General features: G+C 45.8%; 1 protein-coding gene across 1 annotated transcript; it reads right to left on the bottom strand.

Annotated features, from left to right (window-relative positions):
* Positions 1 to 7,729: 7,729 nt before the first annotated feature.
* Positions 7,730 to 18,865, bottom strand: LOC130474542 (zinc finger protein 501-like). Its single transcript, XM_056846246.1, has 5 exons — positions 18,545 to 18,865; positions 18,344 to 18,392; positions 14,592 to 14,671; positions 13,133 to 13,257; positions 7,730 to 8,576 (listed from the first exon to the last, which is right to left on the bottom strand). The coding sequence occupies exons 1-5, from the start codon at positions 18,863 to 18,865 to the stop codon at positions 7,730 to 7,732; spliced, it is 1,422 nt and encodes a 473-aa protein (XP_056702224.1).
* Positions 18,866 to 19,544: the final 679 nt, after the last annotated feature.

A 19,544-nucleotide genomic window follows, 5' to 3' on the forward strand; every position in this document is an offset into this window, starting at 1 on the left:
TGGGGAGGATCCCTTCTGCATTTCCAAGGAGGAGAAGCAGGGGTTGCTCGGGTTCGTAGGATCGAGGCTCCAGTGCGGTGCAAATGCTGCAGCGGCAACCCCTGGCTGCAGAACCCCCTTTGCAGAACGCTAGGGGGGAGGGCGGGAGGGGGCGGGGCGAGCGTCAGACGCCTCCCCCAGAGCGGGGCGGAGCAGGAAGCGGAGCCGCCAGGTCGCCTCTCCGAACTCCTCTCTAGGAATTCTCTCCGTCGCTTTAACCCTTTAAGAGCCTCTGCGGAGGAAAAGAAATGGACGCTGCCATAAAATCTTGTGAAGGGTGTAATGTTTTCCTGCCTTATTGTATTAATATATTCAATCACAATAAAACCGTTGGAAGCTGAAGATTCAAAAGCAGATTGTTTTATTGGCCAATATACAAGCGCTGGTGAAAATTGCCTAAAGGCGCAGAGCAATTTCCACGCACATCAAAGGATTGCAAGCATGGATATAGACTTTGATGATGGGTGGTTACAGAAGCGAAATACACACGTCAGACTGACCTGTCCAATATTGCTTTTGGACGTATAAGCAATTATTTGCATATCCAATAGAAAATGCTCTTCAAGGCGTTGCCTAATGGTTAATGAGGAGGCACAGCTTTACATTCCAAGATGACATGTCTTGTCTTAAATCAAAGCTCCAGGCTTAATTAAGAAACCTGCCTGTACCAAGAGGGAATGACCTCACCTAGTCAGCTGCCTGCAAACTGCTTGCTGGGTCACTGTGACCCAGGCTTCTCAGCAATGAATATAGCTTGACCAAAGTACATGTTACCCATAATGCAAAGTGATTCTAGACTTGTACATAAGACTCTATATATGTGTGTGTGTGTTATGCTATGTGAATATGCATATATGTGACAGCATATATGTTTTCTCTATAAACTAAGTTAATTAAGGCACTACAAGGGCTTGTGGCGGGAATCTTTTGACCCCCCCCCCCACCTTCTAGTTCGTTGTGCATGGTCTTTCTCTGCCTGCTTCTTACCACAGCAACGCCAGAGAGTGTAATAGGAAACCACACCCCATGTTTTCAGGAGTATCTCAGACTACACATTCATAGTAGCAAGGCATACATTCATAGTAGCAAGGCATTCATAGTAGCAAGGCATATGCCCTTCCACAATCTACACTGGACAAACAGGTCAGTCTCTTAGACAAAGATTAAATGGACATAAGTCTGACATCAGAAACCACAATATTCAAAAACCAGTGGGAGGACATTTCAACCTTCCAGGACATTCTGTTGCAGATTTAAGAGTAGCCGTTCTCTTACAAAGGCATTTCAAAGGGAGATTGGAAAGAGAAACTGCTGAATTACAGTTGATATTCAAACTAAAGTCAATGCATTTACCTGGGCTGAATAAAGACCTTGCATTCATGGCCCATTACCAATGCTGATTTCTCCACACCCATCTCTCCCCTGGACATCACAGACTCTTCTGCATATCACACCTAAACCAATCAAGACTGCTATTCACATTTACATACTGTTCCTCTACTTAAAGACCGATGGATTCACATTCTAGCTGTATCTGAAGAAGTGAGCTGTGGCTCACGAAAGCTCATACCCTACCAGAAAATATTTTTGTTAGTCTTTAAGGTGCTACTGGACTCTTGCCCTTTTGGACTACTGCAAACAGACTAACACGGCTACCCACTGTAAAGGTTATAAGACAGAGAAGAATAGTACTCAGACAGATTTAACAATACCCCACATAGAGACTGATACACACAACAGATAACATTTAGCAAAGTACTTTGGGTCATTCCAAAGGAGAGAGAGAATGTTTTCTCCCTGGGAAGGACAAAGAAGGGATATTTGGACTGTTCATTTATAGAGTGGAGAGGGTCTCAAATGACCCCTCCCTGTCACATTCTTAGGAAATGAGTTTTCTGCAAATCATGACTTAATTGTTTAGAAATATCTTGTTCCATAATAATTCTTTCAGTGTCCGGGTCTGCTGATTGTTTTTTCATGTTCCAAAATAATCTTTTCCCTTGATTTGTTGTCTGTTTTAATAACCTTGCATAAATTTTGGGGCATCTGATGTGCTGTGGGTGATTAACTGCTAGCAATGCAATTCCTTATGACCTTTTAGGTCAGAGTCCTGCTTGGGGCTGATGTCAGCTATAAGGGCTGTTTTCTGAAAGTCAGGTTTTTGTGTGGTATGCAAGTGGTCGTTTCCGACCCAAACTCATTTAATATAAATTAATAATATATTGAACATGAACTAATGTTCAATACTAAAAATTCTCGCGACAGGGCTCTGTGTGTGTGTGTATGTGTTAAGTGCCGTCGCTTCCGACTCATGGCGACCCTATGAATGAAAGTCCTCCAAAATGTCCTGTCTTTGACAGCCTTGCTCAGATCTTGCAAACTGAAGGCTGTGGCTTCTTTTATTGAGTCAACCCATCTCTTGTTGGGTCTGCCTCTTTTCCTGCTGCCCTTAACTTTTCCTAACATAATTCACAGTGGGCAGCCGTGTTAGTCTGTCTGCAGTAGTAGAAAAGGGCAAGAGTCCAGTAGCACCTTAAAGACTAACAAAAATATTTTCTGGTAGGGTATGAGCTTTCGTGAGCCACAACTCACTTCTTCAGATTCTTATCTGAAGAAGTGAGCTGTGGCTCACGAAAGCTCATACCCTACCAGAAAATATATTTGTTAGTCTTTAAGGTGCTACTGGACTCTTGCCCTTTTCCTAGCATGACTGTCTTTTTCAGTGACTCTTGTCGCCTCATAATGTAACCAAAATACGATAGCCTCAGTTCAGTCATTTTAGCTTCCAGGGTCAGTTCAGGCTAGATTTGATCTATAACCCACTGATTTTTTTTTTTTTTTGGCAGTCCACGGAATCCGTAACCCTCTCCTCCAACACCATATTTCAAAGGACTCTATTTTCTTCCTATCAGCTTTCTTCACTGTCCGGCTTTCACACCCATACTAGTAATAGGGAATACGATGGCATGAATTAATCTAGTCTTGGTGGCCAGTGACACATCCTTACACTTCAAAGGGCTCTTTGGAGTCTATTTATTTCTCGCTTTAAATAAAGGCAGAGGTATAGGGTTGCCAACCCCGTGTTATTACATTCCTGGGGATTTGAGGGTAGACCCTGGGGAGGGCTGGGTGTAATTCCATAGAGTCTGCCCTCCAAAAGAGCCATTTTTTCCAGGTAGATTTGAGTCCGGTAGCTTTTGATTTTATGCTGTTATGACCATGTGGCTACAGCCATAAACCCTTGTTGGTCTCTAAGGTGCTACTGGGCTCAAATCTAACTGCTCCACTGCAGACCAACAAGGCCACCCTCTGGAAACTGTTTCCTCCGGGAAACTGATTTGTGAAGTCTGGAGATCAGTAGTAATTTTGGGAGATCTCCAGGGCCCGCCTAGAGGTTGGCAACCCTCAAGACCTAGCTGGGTTGACTCAAAGGAAAATTTTAAAAAAACACACACAAAAGCCTCACTATACCTTTTTAATTATTAAGAAATTTAAATTGCTTATTGTGTACACATGATGTTAGCCAAGAGGCTGAGAAGCGTTCAATAAAGACTTCACACAACTTGTAGACTTGCAACTTGTTTTTCACACGTGTCTGCCTTTCAGCAGGCTCCCATTTGAAGCCTTAAATTTTAACTTGGATTTTAAATCAATGCTGCAGGTTGTCAATAGCCTATACTTTTAACCATAAATATATTGAAAACCATAACAAATCACTAAATCTGGTGAGTGGAGCAAGCAGGCCAGAGAACCTAAACAACATGATCCATTAACCATTAACAACATGATCCATTAATCTAGGTCTGTGACACCCCTCAATAAGATGTCTTTATGGGGTAAGACAAATACCTCACATTTGTAATAAATTGTATTCCAAATATCTTAGCTGAAAACTGAACATGCCATAATCAGTACCAGTTCAAGAGCTGTATAATCCAGACCTCGTTTAATCCTTAGGCTGATTCTCTCCAGAAGGCAAAAAGGACCTCCTCCTTGCTTTGCCCTGCCAGAGGCTGCCTCCCTTTACCCTGCGAACCCCACCCCGATTTCCCTGCAAAGTGCGGCAAAGGGAAGGCAGCTGATCCCAGCTGATGCTCACTCTTGTCTCCAAGGAGTGATCCTAAAGAGGAAGCAGCATAGCAAATGCCTGGGGAAAGCTCTATATACATGGCTATATACAACTTCTCCTCTTCCTCCACGTGGTTCTTAGGGATCACAAGATGGTATTCCCCAACATATATAAAGGGATAGCATCACATTCAGTGACTCTGCATTAGCTTCCTCCCTCCCCTTCTGAACCTCAGAGATTTTGTACTGGGTTATGGCTTGATGTGGGGAGAGGAGGTGTGACCCCCGCCCAGATGTGCATAGGAAGGAGTCAGGTTTCCCAGTCTGGGGATCCTTTTGTTCCCTGTTCTTGCCTTGTTGTTCCAAGGGCATAACTGAAAGGCTGATGAAGCAACCCTCAGGAAGCTAAGCCAGTAAGCCATCCTGAGAATGCAAGCTGCCTGCTCCTGCATTGACCTGAGGGCTGGACTAGATGACCTTCAAGATTACTCTCAACTGTGTCCAGCCCTGCTGTTGACGGAAGAATTCCCTGCATAGGAGCCTGGTCAGCAATACATGAGGTGGAATCAAACTATAAGAACCAATGAATAAAACTTAGTTTAGCTGAAATGAAAGCAGGGTTGTTGCTGAGCCTGCGAAGGGTATGTTTATAGGTTGAAGCCATGTACTTCCGTGTCAGAACAACTTCCCCTGTGTGGTTGGGAAGCTCGAATACTCCAGTTCAGCTCCCCTTCTGTTCACTAGCTGAGAACATGGAGCCAGTTGGCTGTCAATGAAGTGACTGTTTGCAGTTAAACCCTGTTGGTCAGGGGTCTGTTCTAGTACAGTCTGGTGCAGCTGGCTGTGAACTGGGATTGTCATAATTCATCCGATGGCGTACATCAGAGAGCCGGATGGGAGTCCTACATTCCCCGCTCTCCCACAGATCTGACTCCATGGCATTGGCTTGGCATACAGGAGGTGTCAAAGACGTTAATCTCCTAAGGGGTGACTGGCTGATCAGAAACTAAACCATAAAGTGCTGAGGTGTGAATCCTCACAACCCCAAGGTAACGCTAGCACCAGCCCCTGTCGTAACTGCCCCCTGCCTAAGATCAAGAAGTCAACCCTGCAAAATAGGACATTTGCAAATTGAATTTTAAAAAAAATTACTCTGGAAGGTGTCACCAAGGAAGGCTAAAGTACTGGATTCAGACTGAAACCCCCTAACCCAAGAACACCACAAAATACACTGAATAACATTTATTAAAGGGATGTGCAGAAATTGACAGTATAAGAGCAGTGAACTGCAAGGATAAACTGATAAAAAGCTAAATCACTAACCTAAGCACACTTACAAGTATTGGTTGTCTAAATCCAGATGTTAAGCTGAAATGACCGAGTCCCCTCAGAGTTTCAAAGTCCAAAACAGGTGTTCCGGCCTCCCTGCCCCCCCCCCCAAATGACCAGAACAGCACCGTTTTCCAAATGTCCCTGCTGGGGGGGGGGGAGGAAAATGGGCAAACGCTGGGGGGAAAGGTGGGGTAGGATGTTTTTAGTATTAACATTTTGGATACAGAAAAGAGCAAGAGTCCAGTAGCACCTTAAAGACTAACAAAATTATTTCCTGGCAGGGTATGAGCTTTCATGAGCCACAGCTCACTTCTTCAGATATCTTCTTCAGATAGATACTTCTTCAGGTATCTGAAGAAGTGAGCTGTGGCTCACGAAAGTTCATACCCTGCCAGAAAATATTTTTTTTAGTATTTAAGGTGCTACTGGATTATTGCTCTTTTCTATTACTGCAGACAGACTTAACACGGCTACCCACTGTGAATTATTTTGGATACAGTTTGGCAAAAAGGATGAATTAGTTCATCCTGCCTCTCTTTTGGCAGGAGGCAGAATTGCACATTCAGTAGTCAAACGATCACTAAATCTGGCGAGCAAGCAGGCCAGAGAACCTGGTCCTAAACAACATAATCTATTAACTCTCAAGATCTGTGACACCCCCCAATAAGATGTCTTCACGGGGTAAGAAAAATAACTCCCATATTGTAATAAACTGTATTCCAAATATCTTAGATCAGAACTGAGAATGCCATAACCAATATCAGTTCAACAGCTGTATAATCCATGCCTCATTTAGAAACATAGAATACAGTTGGAAGGGACCTCCAAGGTCATCTGGTCCAACCCCTTGCACAATGCAGGGAAATCACAATGACCTCCCCCCCCCCTTCCCCAGTGACCCCTGCTCTATGCCCAGAGGAAGGCAAAAAACCTCCAGGACCCCTGGCCAACCTGGCCTGGAGGAAAATTGCTTCCTGACTCTAAAGTGGCGATCGGCACTACCCTGGGCATGTAAGAAAGGGCCACGAGAGTCAAGCACTGACTCCTCCCTTCCTGCCCTTTCTCATGAGCCACCTAAGTTCACAGAATCAGAATTGCTGTCAGATGGCCATCTACCCTCTGTTTTAAAACCTCCAAAGGAAAGCCCACCACCTCCTGAGGAAGCCTGTTCCACAGAGTAACTGATCTGTCAGGAAGTTTTTTCTAATGCTGACCCAAAACCTCTTTTGATTTACTTTCCACCCGTTGGTTCTGGTCTGACCTTCTGAGGCACCACCCTCTACATGACAGCCATTCAAGTACTTGAAGGTGGTTATCATTTCATCTTGTGGAATTTCATGCTTGGAACTGAATTTCAAGGTGACTGTCATCCCAATTGGGACTGGGGCAGAGAGAGGGGGAACTTGCATGCAGAGCTTCCACAATGGAGCAAATTCTAGCCATATCAGATTGTGGGTGGGGGAGCTTAAGCCTCTTCTCCCCACATGCTAGGGTCACACTCTGAATCAGCCCCATGCCCCTGTGAATCCACAGTGCACATCTATTTGTCAGGATGCAGGAATAGTGCATTGAGCAGTTAGGTCCCAAAGCTCACAACAATATGTGACAAGCTTATTCCCACCAAAAAGAACTGTTTACCCATTTCTATACGGATTTCATCACCTTGAAACAGATATTTCAGCCAGCGGTGTTGAGCAAAAAAGCAATTTTTCTGATTTTTTATTAATGAAGGGAGGCAGGAGAATCTATAATGTTCCCATCCTGTTGCCCAACAATGCAAAGATGACAACAAAAGCTGTATCACTGTAGAATCTGTTATCTCTCTGTCTGGCAATGGAGGAAGGCCTTTGACTACAATGATCAGCTCGAAGACAAAAAGCTCCCTGGCCTACTGTGCATATTTTCACATGTTCCTCTCTCTCCTCCAATGGTATCCATTTTAAAAAGTTTGTTTTAAAGAAAACAAGTCTAACAATTAGTCTTACTTCCAGCCTACCAAGCTAAAGCTGAATTAAGTACCAAAACTCTAGATTATGATGCCTGGCAAGGCTGAGAGGCTGAACATCTTGTGAAACTGGCAATATTCAAGTGGTTCCTTCCACATTCCAAGCAATGATGTGGTTCCTCCTCTGGTGTGGATTTATTCATGAACAATTAGCCTGTCACTCCGAGGAAAGCTCTGTCCACAACCCAAGCTGATATAGTTTCTCAAGTGTGAATTCATCGATGGATGTTAAAATTGTGAACTCTGAGCAAAGTTCTTTCCACACTCTACGCAGTTATAAGGTTTCTATCCAGCATGGATACGTTGATGGATAGTAAGCTGTGAATGCTGAGCAAAGCTCGTTCCACACTCCAAGCATTTATAAGGTTTCTCCCCAGTGTGAATATGCAGATGTCTAGTAAGCTGTAAACTCGAAGCAAAGCTCTTCCCACACTCCAAGCATTTATAAGGTTTCTCCCCAGTGTGAATATGCAGATGTCTAGTAAGCTGTAAACTCGAAGCAAAGCTCTTCCCACACTCCAAGCATTTATAAGGTTTCTCCCCAGTGTGGATACGCTGATGGACCCTAAGATATGGTTTGTGAGCAAAGCCCTTTTCACACTGCAAGCATTTATATGGTTTCTCCCCAGTGTGGATGCGTTGATGGATAGTAAGCTGTGAATGCTGAGCAAAGCTCTTTCCACACTCGGAGCATTTAAAAGGCTTCTCTCCAGAGTGCGTAAGCTGATGTCTCATAAGCTGTGGTTTCTGAGCAAAGCTCTTTCCACACTGCAAGCATTTATGAGGTTTCTCCCCAGTGTGCATACGCTGATGTCTAGTACACTGAGAACTCTGAGCAAAGCTATTTCCACACTGCAAGCATTTATAAGGTTTCTCACCAGTGTGGGTACGCTGATGTCTAGTAAGCTGTGAACTGTCAGCAAAGCCCTTTTCGCACTGCAAGCATTTATAAGGTTTTTCTCCAGTATGGATACGCTGATGTCTACTAAGCTGTGAATTCCGAGTAAAGCTCTTTCCACACTGCAAGCATTTGTAAGGTTTCTCTCCAGTGTGGGTACACTGATGGATAGTAAGTGTTGAACTCGAAGGAAAGCCCTTTTCACACTGCAAGCATTTATAAGAGTTTTCCGCACTGTGGATATGGTGAGGGCCAAAAAGGTCTCCCTTCCAACCAAAGCTCCTTCCACGCTCCAAGCATGTATCAGGTTTCTCCCCTGGGTAGATTCTCCAGTGTGTATGAAACACCTGGGATTCAGCAGCCTGAGACTCAGAGCATTCATTCCTCCTCTTCCTTTTTGTTCCAGCATTTCTCTTCTGCTGTTTTTCGGCAAATAGGAGGTGTTGTGGTTCACCCTCAGAGTTTTTCTGGGAACCATCAGCTGCTGGAATAAAGAGAAACTACTTGTAAGACCTTCAAGCAAAAGCGGAATCAAGTAAAGAAGATCATGGTGTACAGTGTGGTGTAGTGGTTAAGAGCAGTGGTTTGGAGCGGTGGAGCCTGATCTGGAAAACCAGGTTTTATTCCCCATTCTGCCACATGAGCGGCAGAGGTTAATCTGGTGAACTGGATTTGTTTCCTCACTCCTACACAAGAAGCCAGCTGGGTGACCTTGAGCTAGTCGCACTCTCTCAGCCTCACTCACCTCACAGAGTTTCTGTTGTGGGGAGGGGAAGAGAAGGTTTTAAGCCGGTTTGAGTCTCCCTTAAGTCGTCCAATCAGCCTTTTGCCTTGCTTAGGCAAATTGTATTCCTCCTACTTATTAAAGAGGCTGTTGGACTGGGTTGAGAGTAATGACATCCTTGGCTGGGAACAGATTGGCTTTGGAAGGGGTTGGTCTGTCACGGACCACTGTTTAGTGCTCTCCCATCTAGCCGAGAAATATTCCTCCCCCCGAAATGGCACCCTTTATGCGGGTTTTATGGATCTTAAGGGAGCTTTTGATACCATCTCGAGGGAGAGGCTATGGTTGAAACTATCACATCCTACTATGGATAGGAGGTTACTATGGCTTGTTCAGCAATTTCATACTGACCTCACAGCTCAGGTTCGCTGTGGCAGCCAAGGAGAACTAACCGAGCCCTTTGAACTGGTCAAGGGAGTTAGACAAGGTTGCCTCCTTGCTCCTCTCTTGTTTAACCTATACCTGAATGATATGGCAACCAATTTCTCAGAGTTTTGCCACCCCCCAAAGCTTGCAAGTCATCCCACCCCAATTCTACTCTATGCTGACGATGCAGTTCTCCTGTCCCGCACAAGAATTGGTTTCAAAAGGTTTTTGCAAACTTTTTCTGAGTACTGCTCTAGGGAAGGTCTTAAAATAAACCATCATAAATCTAAGATTATGATCTTCACTAAGAGGAGAAAAATGCCTCTTTTTCGCTGGGTATTAGATGGCTTTGAGGTTGACCAAGTCAAGGAGTTTGTTTACCTTGGCATTCTGTTTTCCCATAACCTAAATTGGAATGCCCATCAAAAAGCAGTATCCAACAAAATTAAACCTGGGGTTGGTACTATTGTCAACTTTTTTCACACCAAAGGTGGCAAATATATTCCAGGGGTTATTCAGGTTTTTAACCTGAAAATTACCCCAATTATCCTCTTTGGTGTTGCCATCTGGATAACAGTCATCAATGAATCTATAGATCGTCCATTGCTTCAGTTCTTACGAAAACTCCTAAATGCCCCTCGATGTGTTGCTGGCGTTACTCTTCGTTCCAAGTTTGGCGAAATGTCACTTGAAGCTAGGGCGTGGTTGGCTGCCTTTAAACTACACCTTAAACTGTGCTTTAGCACTGAGGGGTTCCTAGCTTCTCTGAAGCATGACCCTTTTAAATCCTCATGGCAAAAAATCTTAGATGAGAAACTGGCGTTGTTGGGCTTCTCGCAGGATATGTTATTAGATCTTGGGAAAACTGAAGCTTTTACCAAAATTAAAAAGCGCATTAAAGAGCTCAATTATAACAGCACTACTTTTCGGGCTCGTCGCGTCTGTTCATCCCAGTTCTTCGGAATACCCCCTCCACATGGTCTGCCTGCCTACACATATTATCTGACAACTCCTCGTCTCTGTAGAGCTTTTTGCTTGGCTAGATTGAATGCTAACCCTTCTATGGTAATGCAGGGCAGAATTCTGAATATACCATACTCAGACAGGATCTGCCCTTGCTCTTCTGGCTCTATTGACTCATTAGCCCATGCCCTTTTGGAATGCCGCTTTTACGAGGAACTTCGATCGCACTATATTTCCCCCCTTTTAATATACAAATCCAATGCCTCTGTGACTGACATAATGCCTTTTTTACTAAGTGATAGGGACTCCAAGGCTACATTGTCAGTGGCAAGATTTGTTTCATTCCTTATATCCCTTCAACACTAGATATATGCCGCTCAAGATCAATTGATCAAGGAGCTTCTAAGGGATAAAAGGAAAGTCTCCCTTAAGTGGCAGAGAAAGTCGGGATATAAAAACCAACTCTTCTTCTTCATTAACTGCTCTTCATAATGAAAGAACCAGAATCACTTATAGGAAAGACAAATCCTGCCCTGTATGAATCAGCTGTTGATGCTTCCTTGGAAGATAGTTCCAGCAGAGACAAGATAGCCCAGTGGAACGTCCATGTTTAGAGGCAGTCTCTTTAAAGAGGGAGGCTTTGGAGCTGCTCCTCTATTTGTGAAACTTCCAGGGACTCAAGTTGACCACTGTGTGAAATAGAAAGCTGGACTACAGGGACCTCTAGCAAATCTCTTTCTATATTTGAACTCAGAACTGACTGTGTTCACTGGACAGGGAATTTTGAGCAGAGCTTTATCCCTGAAATATGGAGACCCCATCTAAGCTCTAAACTAGTAAAAGCTTACCGTATTCTCCACTCCCCGAAAGGTTCAGCCTCCCAAGCCCTGTGTTCTGTGGCCCTGCCTGCAGAGCAGAAGCAGGTGGTGACTGGAGACTGGTAATTTCCAGGGGTGCCCCTCATCTGTGGAATGTTCCCCACCTTTAAACTCATCTGTAGCTGACCTTGCCTGGTGAAAACATTTCTTTTCAACCTGCCTTTAACTTGGGGGTTTATCTTTTTAGTTGCTTTAGCGCCTTCTTTAAACTTGAGTGTTCTCAGGAGATTTTTAAGGCAACTTTGTGGCTTTTTTATGCTCTTTTTGTGCCCCTGGATTTTTGAAGTGATTGTTTTTTGACAGTATTTAGGATCTTATGCTATTGTTTTGTGAACACACTAGCAAAAGAGGAAAAAATCAAATGCTGAAATACTAATACTTAACAACAAAACAACAGCATAAAGGCCACCAATAAATATCGAAGTTGAACAGACCCAAAGAAAAATAATTATCTTAAATAAGTTCTGGCTTGTAATGATTACGTCTATTAATTAAACAATTAAAGATTCAATAGTCCACAATATATGCAAATCTAGTATGATAAGAATAACCCTTAGATAAGCAAGTAGTACTGCTGTACATAAATCTAACAATGGTGCAGATAAAAGTCCCAATTAAACAGCTGAGAAAGCTGGTGTTTATCTCAACGTGCTCACTGATAATTATGTCAGGTGAGTTACTCTGATGCAAAAATAAGTACTTGTTGATTTAAAGCAGGTACAGTGGTCTGGAACATACCAACCATTTCGTTACAATTTACTATATTCATTCTCACTTCTGAGCCAATGTGCATCTCACTCTTACTTTAGGTAAGACCTGCCTTGATATACTTTTGTTATACTGTTGTTGTATATTGCAATGTTACACTTAGTACTTGGATTGTAATATCAAAAGCTGTTATGCATTTTGTAGTAACCTTGTGTGTAACGAAACGGTTGCTATGTTCCGGACCACCAGACCTGCTTTAAACCAGCAATTAATTATTTTTGCATCAGAGTAACCCACCTGTTGCAATTCATCCTGGCACAAGTACACCATTGGGACTACCGCCTGCAATGACTGCCTGCTATTAAACCGGTTCTGTTCTATGACACATTCCATCGTTTGCAACCCGACCCTTCTATGGACTGACATAATTAACAGTAAGTTGAGATAACAGTCCCAATTAAACAGCTGAGAAAACTGGGGGTTATCTGCACCATTGTTAGCTTTATGTACAGCAGTACTACTTTCTTAAAAAGGTAAAGGTCCCGTGTAAGCACCAGGTTATTCCTGACCCATGGGGTGACGTCACATCCCGACGTTTACTAGGCAGACTATGTTTACGGGGTGGTTTGCCAGTGCCTTCCCCAGTCATCTGCCCTTTACCCCCAGCAAGCTGGGTCCTCATTTTACCGACCTTGGAAGGATGGAAAACTGAGTCAACCTTGAACCTGCTACCTGAAACCGACTTCCGTCAGGATCGAATTCAGGTCGTGAGCAGAGCTTGGACTGCAGTACTGCAGCTTACCACTCTGCGCCATGGGGCTTATCTATTACAAGCCAGTACTTATTGAAGAAAATTGTTTTTCTTTGGATTGGATTGCGAACAGGCGGCATGCAAATAAATAAATGTGTATTAAAGCTGAGCACAATAAGTATTTCCTGCCAATCTTAGGTACAAACTAGCCAGCATTTTGTTCCTGTTTTAACTTGTCTTTCACACTTGAGAAAGGATTCCTGGCCATTCTCAGGCTGTTGCCTCTAGAGAAATCCCTCCGTTTCCCAACTGCTGAAATTTAGCCCAAGAGAAGTCCTACCCGCTTCCACCATACAAATAGGCAGCTACCTGCTGATATCTCTTTTTCTTCTGCATCTTGGAGATGTGGATCTTCTGCTTCTTCCACTTGGGACATGGAACCAGGTTGGAGAAGCAGAAGTCCTTCTTTGGGGGAAAGAAACAGACCAGTGACTTCCAGACGTTCCAACTCTAAGAAATATTCAGATTTTTAAACCACACTTGAGAATAGACAGAGCCAGCCTTTCCCTCCAGCCTAGAACGGGAAAAGTGCACCCGCCCAACTGAATTCCAGAGAAGCCTCAGAGGCGGGAATTCAGCAAGTGAAGCTCATCAGGAAATAGAGCCAAACTTCACCTGCTGAAATCCTGTTGTTTTTTTGTTATTGTTTTGTTACTTCAATGCTCTGCCACCTCTTTTTACTGAATCAGGAACCATGCCTAAGCTTATACTGGTGTAACAGGAATGAACACAGCAGAAGGACCCCAATTCTTCCTAACTCCTCCCTCCGCACCACCCTTATCCTCCTCAAGTCCCAGGGGAAGATGTAACTTCCTCAAAGCAAGCAAAGGTCTTTTCGTTCTTTGGAAAACACATATTGAGGGCCCTATACAAATATTATTGTTATTATTTCAAATACTCTTTCCATGGGTGCTCCAAAAGGCCCAAGAGGAGGCCTCGTTGACATCCCACAAGCTGTTACTGTGGCCGACCCCCCTCCTGCCCTCCTTTCAATGGATTTTCACCCCTGAAGAACAATGAGTTTGCTCAGTCCGCAACGAGTAGTCCGGTCGGAGGGCTTTCCTCCTCTGTCATGTTCGTTTTCTTTCACAAACCAATATTTTAGCTTCCACGCTAATACTAATGGAGTCCAGTAAGTATGCAGAACCTCCTCCCTTGCCTACCTTTGGACCGTTTACATTCCCTTATTCAGAGTCTCCATTGGAAAAGCCCTACAGGTGTCCTTACTGGTGGTGATGGAAAGTGCTGTCAAGTCATAGCCGACTTATGGCAACCCTCTAGGGTTTTCAAGGCAAGAGATTCTTAGAAGGAATGGTTTCTGCCTTCAGCATCTCTGAATCAGGGGAAATGAGAGCCTTACCCAGGGAGGCCACATTCTGATAATTGTCCTCCATGACTTCCTTGTGAAGCCTTCTTTGGTCTGGATCCAGCAGGGCCCATTCCTCCTCAGTGAAATGAACAGATACCTCCTGAAAGGTCACCAGACCCTGAAAAGAGAAAGAAGAAACTCCTCTGCCATCACAGATAATGTAACAAGCCTTCTCCTTCTTAGGGGCCTTCCAAAAGGACTATACTTAGATGGTTGATTTTGGGGTTCAAACCTTCATTAGATGTTTTCATTTTCTACCCAGTGAACAGCACAGATAGCAGGTGAGGGAAAGAGATAGACAGAAATTCTCCCTGGCCTAGGGAGGGTGCACGGAGACACCCAAGCGCACGATCCAGAGATCCACACTTACCCGATCTTGTTGAACGGAGGCCGCTTTTTCTTCATCACTAAGAGATGGCAAAGAAGATATCATTGGTTTTATGGCATTATCTGGAAGGATAAGAAGGTTAACGGAAGGCATTCTATATTTTCCAAGAACTTTGCGTTATACTTCTTTGGCGGGGGGATTAGAATTTCCCTGTCTTGGCTCATGATCACAACTGTCCCTGCATCCTTATTTTGTATGCTTTCTTGCCTCCATGCTTTTGTGAAATTTAATCTTGGTCCTGTTATCATATACAAAACTATTTGTCTGATAAGAAGACGATGAAGACGACAAAGAGTTAGTTTTTATATGCCGACTTTCTCTACCACTTAAACCGGCTTACAATCACCTTCCCCTTCCCCTCCCCACAACAGACACTCTGTAAGGTGAGTGAGGCTGAGAGCGCTGTGACTTGCCCAAGGTCACCCAGCTGGCTTTGTGTGTAGGAGTGGGGAAACAAACCCAGCTCACCAGATTAGCCTCCGCCACTCATGTGGAGGAGTAGGGAATCAAACCCCGTTCTCCAGATCAGACTCCACCGCTCCAAACCACTGCTCTTAACCACTACACCAAAACTCTGTAATACAAGGAACTGGAAGAGGTAAAGGACACAAAAACAGCCACCACATCCCAGAATCTCCTTCCATGTGGCAAGACTATGAGCTCATCCGGAAAAAGGCAGCCTTGCTTTTGGTGAAGGACCAGCAGTTACCCTCTTGACATGGTACCAAGACGACAGGGTTTGAGATGCTACCGACGCATCATCTTTATTCTAGTTGCATGACATCTTTGAGATTTCACCCCACGTCTACAATCCTAGCCCAAATACTTTATTCCATGTTCCCAAGGTTCTTTGTTGTTAAATTCAAATATTCTTAGCGAATCTAATACTGTTGTCCTATCTTATAATCCAGTGGTTGTCTGACATTCTCATCTAATCTGTTTACAAATTGTGTTTCTTTTTATCGAACATATACTCTGCCATGTTAGTATTATTAATAATTTGGTTTATTATTAGATTTTTAATACATCTCTTTCCCTGCCAAAACAAGCCTCAGTGTGGCTTACAACATGTAAACGAAAACCAGTCATATGTGCTCTCCATGGGGTCCCAGTAAGGACCCATATAGCTGCATTGTATTGTTATTGATCACATTTTGAAAAAACTTCAACTACTCTAGCAACTAACGCCCAGTCATATAGCACAGTCATAGCACGGATATAGCACAGTTTTAAAACCACCAACTGCCACCTTCCACCACCATCCTTCTCCAGTTTATCAACTCTGGACGCACCTTGTCCTGTTGATAATTGGGTAGCAAAAAGCTCCTGACTTAAAAGTACTGGAAGTACTACAGCATAAGAGCTCCTGAAAGCTTAAGACTTTATGACTCTTGTTATTCATTCCATGCACCATTTCCTCAATTTTTGACATTAACCACCATCACCTGAGTTTGGAGGCAGCTTTGTCATCCACTCCCTTACTGTATTTACCCTATTACCCTGCTGTGATTTTTAACAGATTATAGGTGTCTACTTTCTCAAATGAAATTTCTAAACTGAGAGGCTGGAATGGAGCATCTTTCCCACACAGGTTTGGGAAGGGGCATCAGAGCAGCCCCCCTATGCTTTAGGACCGTGTTGGCGAACCTATGGCACGCGTGCCGCCTCTGGCACGCGTAGCCCTCTCTGCCGGCACGCGCCCGGCCGCCTCCACTCAGCCCCCGGGAAGCAGCCTTCCTTCCCCTTCCCTTCCCGGGCTGGAGGCGAGGGGTCGAGGCGCGGCTTTGCCTGGCCCCGCGCCATGGGCGGTCCGCAGTGACTCCAGATTGGCTCCTCACGCCCGAGGTCGGACTGGGAGGCGCTTCAGAACGGGGGCGGGGACAGCGGGCGAGCCGGCAGCGGTCGCCCTCAGGGCCCGCCTGCCCGCCCGCTGAAAAAGGCCCCGAAGGCCGGGCCGCCACCTGCGGCGCCTCCCCTGCTCGGCCAAGAGGATCCGCCGCCGCCGCCCCGGTTCTGCCCAGTGCGCAGCCCAGCCAAGCGGCCTGCGAAGCGGCGCCAGGGAGCGGGAGTGGCCCATGCGGTGGGGGGGGGGCGTGCTGCGGTGGCGGCCGGCAGGACTTGCGCCCAAGCAGCCCCCGGAGCCTCTGGGAGGAGGAGTAAGAAGGCTCCTGGCCCAGCCTGGGCTCCGCTGCAGCTGCCAGAGAAACGCAGCGGAGCACGGCCCTCTCTGAAGCCGCAGCGTGCAGGAACGCTGCGGCCCCTTTAAACCCCCTCTCGCCATCGGCAAGAGGAGGCGGGAGGGAGGAAGACGCTTCCCCCAAGCCGGGAAGGCGAAGCGTCCCTGCACGCCGCACGGCACAGGGGTTGAAACCTCTCTCGGCCGCCGCGGAGGGAGGGAGGGAGGGAGGGGGGAAGAAGAGGAAAAAGCCAATCGCTCCCTCCCGGGGCCGGAGCATCCGCGTGGGAGCCGATCAGGTGGAGGACTTTTGTGGACTGGGGGGGGGAGAGGTGGGAAGGCTGAAGCCCGGTCGCAGGGAGTCGGCTGTGTGTGTGTGTGTGTGTGTGTGTGAAGGCTTTTCTCTCTTTTCTTCCTTTTTCTGTCACTCTCCTATTCTTTCTCTCCTCTTTTTCTGTCTCTTTCCCCCCTCTTTTTCTCTCTCCTTTTCTTTCTTTCTTTCTCTCTCTCTCTCTCTCTCTCTCCTTTCCATGCTTCCTTTCTGCCTTCTTTCTGTCCTTCATTCTTTCCTTCCTTCCTTCTTTCTTTCCTTCTTTCTGTCCTTCATTCCTTCCTTCCTTCTTTCTGTCCTCCTTTCTTCCCTTCCTTCCTCCTTTCCTTCTTTCTGTCCTTCTTTCCTTCCTTCCTTCTTTCTGTCCTTCATTCCTTCCTTCTTTCTGTCCTTCCTTCCTTCCTTCCTTCCTTCTTTCCTTGCTACTTTCCTTCCTTCCTTCTTCCTTTTCTTTCCTTCTTTCTGTCCTTCCTTCCTTCCTTGCTACTTTCTTTCCTTCCTTCCTTTCCTTCTTTCCTTCCTTCTTTCCCTGCTTCCTTCCTTCTTTCTGTCCTTCATTCCTTCCTTCCTTCCTTCCTTCTTTCTTTCCTTCCTTCCTTCTTTCCTTCCCTGCAGATAGACCGCAGGCTGCAAGCTGCGCCCCCCTGGCACCTTGGTTGCCTGGGCCCACCGCTGGCTGCCTTCCCACCTGGGAGGAGGGGGAAGACCTGGGGGAGCTGAGGCACCCTCCAAGCCTTCTCTGCATAGCCTCCCCTAAGGTTGCCAACCTCCAGGTGGTGGCTGGAGATCTCCTGCTATTACAACTGATCTCCAGCCAATAGAGATCAGTTCCCCTGGAGAAAATGGCCACTTTGGCCATTGGGCTCTATGGCTGTGCAGTCTTCCTCCCCAAACCCCGCCCTCCTCAGGCTTCACCCCCAAAACCTCCCACCAGTGGTGAAGAGGACCTGACAACCCTAGCTTCCCCCCACACACACACACCAGGAGATCTACGCCCAGTATGGCCCCCGAACGATGTTATAAATATGCAAATGGCCCTTGGCAGAAAAAAGGTTCCCCACCCCTGTTCTAAACTAAAACCTCAGTATTCAGGTTAAATTGCCGCATTGGCACTCGGCGATAAATAAGTGGGTTTTGGGTTGCAGTTTGGGCACTCGGTCTCTAAAAGGTTCGCCATCACTGCTTTAGGACATCATCCAGTGGGAACGACACCCATCTTGATCTTACCTGGAAAGGTTGCTCTGTGGTAACACTCCTGTGTGACCCTTTCCTGCACCTGAAACAGAAGTGGGGATACATGAAAGGGGAGGATGATGGAAAACGTAGAGGAAAACAGGGAAGGGGGGTTCCAATAATTTGGGACAATCCCTGTCAACTTCAAGGGAATCCTTGATATTACCCTATACTACCTAGATGAAAATTTCTCACCTGCTGGTCCCAATTCTTGTCCTCTGCCTGGCTCAGGAGGAAGCCTTCTGCCAGGTCCATCGCCTGGGAACTGCTCTCCGGCCTGCATTCCCTGACCCAGCTCTGCATTTCCAGGGGCAGGACGGCCAGAAACTGTTCCAGGATCACCAGATCCAGCATCTCCTTCTTGCTGTGCCTTTCCGGGTTTAGCCACTGACTGCAAAGACAGTGGAGTCGGCTACAGACATCTCGGGGCCCCTTGGCCTTCTGGTAGCAGAACTGCCTGAATTGCTGGCGATGCACATCTGGAGGGAAGATGTTGTCTTCCCGGCTCTTCTGCATGGCTCCTTCACACAGTTCCCTTCTGCTCCCAGCTATGGTTGCATCAAGGCCTTTTCTTGATTCAGGGACAGGGGAGTCCAGCTCTCTCCTCATCCTCCCTTCCACTACAAAGAGTCTTCACCTGAACTAGCAGATGACCTTCCTCTGCTGCGATTCTTCTATAAAGACAAGTGACAGATCTGTGACCTCCTGAGAAGCCAAGACTAATTTTTGCATTGAGCTTCTATACACACGCATACATGTGACATCTGCATCGGAAGAAGTGTGCTCTGATTCACAAAATCTCATACTAGAATCAAGGATGTCAGTCTTCTGCACTCCTGTTTTTTTTTACTACGATAGACAAACTCCAAAATGACTGAATAATTAGCAGAAGGGAGAAAGTAGTGCAGTGGTTAGAACATCAGATAAGGTCTGAAAGACAAAGGTTTGAATCCCCACCCTGCCATAAAAGCCACCTAGGTGACCTTGGGTCAGTTACACACTCTCAGGCTGACATACCTTACAGTGGTCTTGCGAGGAGAAAGTGGAGAAGGAGAGAACATGGCAGGCCACTGTGGGACCCCACTGGGGGAAAAGTGGGGTATAAATGATATTTTAAAACATTAAATACACATAAGGGGGAAGCTCAAGAAAGCAACAGCAGCCCACAGAGCCAGAATTAGTGAGGACTCCTCAG

Source organism: Euleptes europaea, chromosome 1, assembly GCF_029931775.1.
Source record: "Euleptes europaea isolate rEulEur1 chromosome 1, rEulEur1.hap1, whole genome shotgun sequence".
Taxonomy (NCBI): Eukaryota; Metazoa; Chordata; class Lepidosauria; order Squamata; family Sphaerodactylidae; genus Euleptes; species Euleptes europaea.

Excerpts from the sequence above, each read along its gene's own strand:
- LOC130474542 (XM_056846246.1), bottom strand. The coding sequence starts at position 18,865 with ATGCAGAAGAGCCGGGAAGACAACATCTTCCCTCCAGATGTGCATCGC. Across the intron at positions 14,672-18,343 it reads CCACAGAGCAACCTTTCCAG|ATAATGCCATAAAACCAATG; the intron begins GTAAGATCAAGA and ends TTATCCTTCCAG. Across the intron at positions 8,577-13,132 it reads TATTTGTATGGTGGAAGCGG|TGCGGAAAACTCTTATAAAT; the intron begins GTAGGACTTCTC and ends CCATATCCACAG.